An 8476-nucleotide genomic window follows, 5' to 3' on the forward strand; every position below is an offset into this window, starting at 1 on the left:
TTATAAATGAAAGTGGAAACAATATTGCGGACGAACCGAAATAGCAAATGTGGAAACGATATCGCGAACATAGGAAGTATTTTTATGGACGAAGGGGTTATTACTCAAGACATTAATATTATTATTAAATAAAAAAATTTAAAGATCGCACCGTAGGAAACTCGAACCCGGCCAACACACGCACACAAGACATTACTACACGCACACAAGACATTACTATTTCTTTTGTGACAACAAAGTGTTGTTATTAATGAGTAGCTGTTGAACCGTAAACTTCCTTTGAAATTTTGAATTAATAACTAGACTATTGAATATTTGAATCCATAAACCTAAAATTTTATTTCTTTTACTACTCAAGGTAGGCACAACCCTTTGTGTGAGAAAAAAAAAATCATTTTTTTATTTGTTCTCAGAAAATCAATGTACGCTTCAGCAAGTTTATTCTTCTTGACTAACTTGGTAGTCGGTCAACGGGTCATGGCATCAAAAGTCTTCTCTATTAATCATGATATATGTTAATATCCATCGTCCTAGTTTTACTTGTTGATGTGAATATGCATATATATGGCTTGTTTCATGCTACAATTTTTCAAATATGTCAAACATAATCTTTTACTATTTACTGCATGTGCATAAAATATCACATATTCGATCTCGTATCATGTGTAAATCAGCGCTATATATGTCATAAAAAATAAAATAAAAAATCACATATGCTATTCATTTGATAATCACGAGTCACGACCCTCATTTTGTCCTAGATGAGATCCTATATATGTCCCATAATATACTGTGTACTATCGTGTATTTTTTTTATTTTATAATTATTTTTTAATAAAAATAAAAATTATTATTATATTATGAAGTCTAATTAATATTTATCACTAAAAAATGGAATTTAAAAAATTATACTCCCTTCGTCCACGAAATGAGTACCCATTTGTGGACGGCACGGGTTTTAAGAAATGTATGGAGTGTAGTGTGAATAGTTTAAGGGTCCCATTTTTTGAGTGTATTAATTAAAGAGATGTGTGGGGTACACTTGCCAAAAAGGGAAAGTGGTACTCATTTCGTGGACGGACGAAAAAGGAAATATGAGTACTCATTTCGTGGACGGAGGGAGTATATCCTAACTTTGAATTAATGAACCCAAATAATCTATTATTAATCCAAATAAATATAAAAAAATAATTATAAACCCTAATTGGATGAGTGAACCCTTATTAATTATTTTTATATTATATTAAAATATAATAAATTAAATTGAATAACAAATAATTAAAAATTATAAAAAATTAAGAATGACACACACTATATTTGGGACAGAGAATCCCATTTGCATTTTGTCCACCTCTAAAAAACATTACTATTAGGACGATTCCCTTAATTTTGGGGTGATTATTGTTTGGGCGATGTCCTATGCGTATCGGCCGTATGGTTTGCATGGGTCGGGTTTGGCTCGAACTCGGATTCAATTCGATTTAAAATATATTTAAATTAAATTTATTTATTTATATATGTACGAATTGTCGTTTGTACTCATCAATACTATCGCTTTTATAATTGTAATTTTAATCATAAAAATATCGTTACTTTTATTTATAGAAATTATCACTTTTATCCATAAAAACTATCACTTTTACACATAAAAAGTTATTTTTATTTGGAATATAAAGTTACTTTTATTTATAAGAATTGTCATTTTTATCCATAAAACAATTGTAACGTTTATGTATATGAGTCACGAGTAGGATTTCGATCAAGTTCGGATTGACCCGACCTGCGTGCATCATGTGGTTGCGCACATTGGATTTTTTATCTAATTATTTTCACAAAAAACTTTTTCACGACCAATTTAAAGGCAAACTAGTAAAATCCATTCAAATCAAAGATCCAAATTCATATTCAACTAGTATATATTTTGGAAATTAACATCTAAAGTAACAATGATACTTCTTGAGTTTTATGAATTTTAATAATCTCACTAGAGACTTGGATTTTGGAAATACATGCATATGTTAGTAGTAATATTTTGGAAATACATGCTAATTTTCATGCGATTCTGCAATATTTCTTTCACTGGAGTTGATGCTACAACAGCAACTGTAAAGAAGGTTACATTTGAACCCACGGTACAGAAACAAAGCAGACTGATTTCATCATGTCAACAAACACACACATACGCACATCTCAAGTAAATTAGTTTATGCAAGAACACAAAGTGAGCACTGAAGTAACTTACATGGGCTCGTCACTCTACCAACTCTACGTTAGTCGATCTTGACAGACGAGTAAATCTTGCGAACAAACAAGAAGCACGCGCAGAAGCCAATGGTCCCGGTGAGGATGAAAAACGCGCAAGCAATGATGAACATGTAGCCGAAGTAGAGAATGGCAGAGACCATCTTAGTGATCTGGAGCTTGGTGCAGAAGTAGAAGATGGCATAGAGAAAGAGATAGATTGCAGAAGATCCAGAAGTGAAGTAGGATCTCCACCACCACCTGTAGTCCTCATTGCACAGCTGAAAGTAGCAGAGCACAAGAGTGATTTGAGCACAAGTCACCATCAGAATCAAGAACACTAGGAAGAGGAAGCCAAAGATGTAGTAGAACTGGTTGAGCCACACAGATGTCAGTATGAAGAAGAGCTCAACAAAGACTGCACCATAGGGAAGGATCCCACCAAAGAGCATGGCAAAGAGCGGGTGGATGTACCACGGCTGTGGGGGGATCGGCCTAGGGATTTTGTTCGTCTTCACAGGGTCCTCGAGTGCAGGGGTCCTGAACCCCAGGAAGCTGCCCAAGAACACCAGCGGCACCGATATGCCAAACCACAACACGACAAGGGCAAACATCGTCCCAAATGGGACAGCACCGGAGGATCTCTCACCCCAGATTAGGCCATTCAGCACCAAGAATATGATGAATACGAAACCAGGGAACATCACAGCTGTTCTCAGTGACAACCTCTTCCAGTCCGTGCCTTTGAATGTTTTGTGCAAGTAGGCAGAGGAATAGCCCGCGAATAATCCCATGAACACCCACAAGAAAACCATGACTGTCATCAGTCCTCCTCGGTTGGAAGGTGAGAGGAAACCAAGCAACGCAAATATCATAGTCACGAAAGTCATCCCAAAGACTTGCACTCCTGTCCCAACATAGACACACAACAAGGCTTGGTTGCTAGGTGGTCTGAACACGTCTCCATGGACCAGCTTCCATCCTGTTTCCTCCTGGACCTCTTCTTGATCCAGCTGGTTATACTTGGCGATATCTCTGTAGAGGGTCCGAATCATGATCATGGCAACCATGCCAGAGAGGAAAAGGACGATCATCAAGGAATTGATGATGGAGAACCAATGAATCTGATCATCATTCACGAGGAGGTATGTGTCCCATCTCGATGCCCATCTGATATCACTAGCCTACCAAAAGGAAGCAGAATTACTCTTGAACATTACTTGACAGAAATGGTAAACAAGGTTTAAACTCGAAAAACAAAAGGAAAAGAAAAACCAACCTCAAAAGAAACATCATAAGTGAATACAATCTCCTTGTCTCCATCAATTTCTTGAGGAAGCACACTTGATTCAAGTAAAGCTTGATTGTTTGGTTTGCATGTTGATAGCTTCGTGTCGTTCCCCTTCCATTTCTTGTAATGGTGACTGATACTGTTTTTACACGTTTAAGTTAAACATACTACTCTATAGTGAATCAGAAAATGTACATATTTTGGCGTAAATTGAAATTTATTAGGTAATGGTCTTATTGCAGGAGGCTTAAATAGTCTATTGCAGCTCCTTCATAAGGATATAAAATCAGAAATCGAAATAGGTTTGTTGTTCAAGATGGAAAAAAATTCACGAGGAGATAAAGAACGGACCTTAGAGGAGTGACCTCAAAACCAACAACACGAGAAGTCTGAGCATCAGGATCAGGATGATATTTAACTTTGAAGCTGAGATGGTTGTAGATAAAATACCTCTGCTCATTGCTCTGAACAAGAATATAACAACAACCGACGATTAAACTATAAAACCAGAATTAGCTTTCATACAAGGGAACATTTTAAAACACTATTCAATCTTACACCAGCAAATTTGCCTTTGAAACCAACTCTTACACCCCGCTCATAAATTTTCCGGTAATTTCCACTCCTAACTTGCCAAAGAACTGCAACAGGAAGATTGTCCAAGATCCTATATGCAAAACACCAAAGCACTTCAACAAAACTTTCACTTTTTTTTTCTTTTTTTTGGGGGGGGGGGGGGGGGGGGGGGGGGGGGGGGGAGGGGGAGGGGAGGGATAAAAATGGTGATAGTATCTCAACTTCGATGACTGAATAAATCCCTGCACGGTCAAGAACTTACATATTGACACGATAATCTTCATCAATCCTCTTCTTGAATTTCTTTGCTGTTTCCTCATTGAGTTCCACTCGGCAGGCTAGTTTACATGATTGTGGCGTTCTCATCATAAACTGCGTAGATATGGATCAAGTTAGATAAGACCTCAAAACATAAGCTAATAAAGATATCTTTATCAATAGGAAAACATACTCACACTATACACAGAATTCTCAATGCGGTCGCCATGAAGAACTTCTCCCAAATTTTCTGCTCTGTTCTTTATCTGGAGAGGTTTGCAATAACTTAAGGAGTAGTAGTCATATGGGAGCTGTGTCCTTGTTGAGGAGAGTTTGTTCACTTTCACCTCAAGAGTTTCACCCTGCACAGATTTAACACAACCAAATACTGTAAATGGTTAAGCGATATAGAATGACATAAAGCATCAAAATTCAAAACCTCATTTTAATTAGCAATATATCAGTCACCCTTTGTATCTCCAATCCATAACCCCATAAATATATATGTAGAATGAAAAGAAGCTGCATTATGCATCTTCCACTCTAGTTAGGAAATCAGGAATTGATTAATTAAAACTATTCAAGTTGAAGCACAACAACATTTCTCTTAATTTTCTTCACTAAACTCTGCAATCCAAGCCTCATCTTTCTGTAAAATCATTTTTTTGCCCTAACCCTTGATCCATTGTTAATTAAAAAACAGTTCTCATTCTTTTCCAGAACATAAACTTTCTTGTCAAAACTCCATAATATACAAAGCCAAAATACTCAAGAAAATAAAATAATAGATATTTCTACCGGACACGTATGATCACTAAAAGAAGAGGAAGAAGGGGCTGATCACCTTTTGAAAATCTTGCGGCGCGACTCCGGGAAGATAAAATCCGATGGCCGGCGACGCTCTGATCACGAGCAGCACTACCACCCACAAAGAGCTGATCATCTTCCACCCGATTTCTCCCATCGTCGAATTGTTCTCGACGCAGAAAAAGAAGAGAAAATGCGAATGAGGGAGATTTGAATGGGAAAATGGGAAAACGATTGTGAGCAGAGTGGAAGGGAGTAGTGTAGTAGTAAAGCATACTACCATACGTGAAAATCTTCTTTTTCGAGAAAAAAAAGAAAAAAAAAAAGAAAGAAATAAGAAATTAATCAGTTATAGTAATATTGCATTAAAGCAAATGCGATGTGAAGCTCTGAGAGTTGACTACTTGACTTCGTGGAGTAAACGGCGTTTTCTTATTAATGTGCGGGAATTTGCGTAATCGCATTTCAATTGGGTGTTAGCAGTAAATTCCACGCCTTTTGGTTTACTTTATTAAGGCCTATTAATAGTTTCATTATTATGGGGTAATTAAATTTCAATTTTGTTTATTCTACTTGCTACTTATATATATATTTGGATAAATATCATTAAAACCCCTGAAGTATACCCGCTTTATCAAAAATACTTTGAAACTTTCAAAATGTTATCTAAACCCTCAAACTATCAGGTTTTTATCAAATATATCCCGCAACTATTTTTCGATCACCAAAAACGTGATGTGGCTCGCCGGATGCCATAATGTAATTTATATTATATTTTTTTAAAACGCAATGGCAAAAACGACGTCGTTTTGTACCATATCATTTTAAAAAAAATCACTCTGAAATTTAAAATTCACTTCTATCGTGTTTGAAATTCACGCTAATAACCTAGAATTAGGGATAAACACGATAGAATATGGTACGAAACGAAGTCGTTTTTTCCATGTCATTTAAAAAAAATAGAATATAAATTACATTGTGGCATCCGGCGAGCCACATCATATATCTGGTAACCGAAAAATAGATGCATGATATATTTGATAAAAACTTGATAGTTTGAGGGGTTTAGAGAATATTTCGAAAATTTCAGGGTATTTTTGATAAAGTGAGTATAGTTCAAGAATGTTCGTGATATTTATCCTATTTTTTTTACTTATATTATCATGCTAATTCACTTTGTTTTGTGCGTCCCGCATATTACGAATAAAGTGGAGTAATATATAAATCAGAAAAATAGAATTATAATATTATGAAACTCACTCACTTCACGAGTCGGGCGACGTTGAAACGGATTGGTAAGGGCTGAAAAACCCCTTATTTAGGATGAAAAAAAGTGCTCGATTTTTTGTATAACTCGAGTAGAAACGTGTGCCGTAAAAATCCAAAGAAGCAGAATTCATGATAGCACTATGAGAATAAAACGTGAATACCTTTTTTTTTTGTTGAACCACCGATTTGATACCAATATTAACATGAGCTATTTATATAAATGCATATCGGTAGCTGGTTTGTCGAAATAAATTTTACCAAATGGTAGGGAATTATTTAGTAGTGTCATGGCTTAATTCAACTATGTATTTCGTATAATTCTCGTGTGTTAATAAGAAAGAAAGAGACAAAGGTCTTATTTGGGATGTTTTCACGCCAAAAAAGAGAACTTCTGCACACTAAGCCAATAGGGATGGCAATCTATCCGCGGGTAGCGGATATCCGCGAAAACCCGAACCCATTAGGGTGGATTTGGATACCATTTGATATCCAATGATAGTTTCGTGGTTGCAATTCACTATCTATTTAGTTCGTGGGTATGGGTTTGGATACTTACTATCCATACCCGCGAAACCCGTTTACCCGCGAAAAATACCCGTCAATTATTCGTCAATTACCCGTCAAATATCCACAAAAAATTCTATGAAATATGGGCTTTGAATATATATTTTGAGATTATGGGCTAGCATTTTATATCTTAAAATAGGCCCAGACAATAAGGCCCAAAGTCTAATATTCAGCTAAACCTAAACCCTGATTCCCCTACGCCCCTAACACAGTCGTTCAGTCCCCTGACTCCCCTTCAGCCGTTTCTTCCCCTAGCCCTCCTCGCGAAGTCGCGATTCCAGCCACTCGTCGTCCGTCCAGCAACGCCATTTGCCGTCGCCATTCCAACCGCTGGCCTCCGCCCTCCTCCCTCCTCTCAACTCCATCCTCTCAACTCTCAAGCATCCGCTGACCTCCGCCCAGCCGCTAACCTCCGCCTAACCGCTGTCTCCGCCCAGCCACTGTCTCTGCAGTCCGCGCACCGCCAGAGCGCAGCCGCCGTTCAGAATCCAGACGCAGCCGTTCAGAGTCCAGACACCAGGCACCATTCAGAGTCCAGCGCAGCCGTTCAGAGTCCAGACGCCAGCCGCCGTTCAGAGTCCAGCGCAGCCGTTCAGAGTCCAGCGGATAGTGGGTATCCGACGGATAGCGGGTGACGGATACCCGTCGGATAGCGGGTTCGCGGATACCCGACGGTAGCGGGTTTGGATACCATTTGATATCCATGGATAGTTTCGTGGTTAGCAACCACTATCCATTTAGTTCGTGGGTATGGGTATGAATAGTCACTGTCCGTACCCATCATACCCTATTGCCATCCCTACTAGCCAACAACAATTACAAAATTATACTCACAAATTAAACACAAGGTTCACAAACACATCTTTTAATAGGAAAAATGAGTAATATTACACTTATTAAAGTTGGCTGAATGTCATAATACCTAAAAGACCATTGTAAGTTAATATAATGGGTGCATTTGTGTGAGAAATAAGACTGCAAATTAAGCCCAAGTAGGAACGCTTAAGTCAACTCATACTATAAGAAAATAATTGAAATACTGATACTATTAGAAAATAATTAAAATAGTGGAATTTAGTTATTTTGATTTTAATAAAGATGAGAGCACTAGCAGTATGTGATAAACCTTCTTACCCTCATTCCTATGCTAAACACTGCAATAATGCAATATGAGCGCAACCATCACATTCTTCCGTTCGTGGATATTTGCATTATTGCTTACTTATTTACAAAATTCAAAATTCATTGATCTACATTAATTCAGATTGGAAGTTGGAGCACCTAGTGTGACTTTGATCTTCATAGTTAGGTAAAGTGAGTGAAAAAAAAAAAGACTTCGCCTTTGAATTTGATTTTTTTTTTTTTTTGGAAGCAAATACACTCCTACTACCGGAAGCACTCGATTTCATCTTTACCATAAATTTATGCAGTCAATTATGACTAATAATAAACGGGTTATTCTATTTG

At 37.2% G+C, this 8476-nt stretch overlaps 1 protein-coding gene across 1 annotated transcript; it reads right to left on the reverse strand.

Annotated features, from left to right (window-relative positions):
• Positions 1–2049: 2049 nt before the first annotated feature.
• On the reverse strand, positions 2050–5666 carry LOC131004913 (transmembrane 9 superfamily member 7-like). The gene is made up of 7 exons (XM_057931680.1): positions 5211–5666; positions 4564–4728; positions 4371–4480; positions 4091–4199; positions 3884–3996; positions 3521–3671; positions 2050–3425 (listed from the first exon to the last, which is right to left on the reverse strand). Exons 1-7 carry the CDS (start codon positions 5454–5456, stop codon positions 2271–2273), a joined length of 2049 nt encoding a protein of 682 aa, XP_057787663.1. The 5' UTR covers positions 5457–5666; the 3' UTR covers positions 2050–2270.
• Between the last annotated feature and the right edge of the window lie 2810 nt (positions 5667–8476).

The sequence above is a fragment of the Salvia miltiorrhiza genome, unplaced genomic scaffold, assembly GCF_028751815.1.
Source record: "Salvia miltiorrhiza cultivar Shanhuang (shh) unplaced genomic scaffold, IMPLAD_Smil_shh original_scaffold_468, whole genome shotgun sequence".
NCBI classification, from domain to species: domain Eukaryota; kingdom Viridiplantae; phylum Streptophyta; class Magnoliopsida; order Lamiales; family Lamiaceae; genus Salvia; species Salvia miltiorrhiza.

Bases quoted from the DNA above. Each gene is read 5' to 3' on its own strand.
- LOC131004913 (XM_057931680.1), bottom strand. From the start codon at position 5,456: ATGGTAGTATGCTTTACTACTACACTACTCCCTTCCACTCTGCTCACA. The intron at 4,729-5,210 runs GTGATCAGCCCC...AAATCTGTGCAG, and splicing joins CGCCGCAAGATTTTCAAAAG to GGTGAAACTCTTGAGGTGAA. The intron at 3,997-4,090 runs GTAAGATTGAAT...ATTCTTGTTCAG, and splicing joins TCAAAGGCAAATTTGCTGGT to AGCAATGAGCAGAGGTATTT.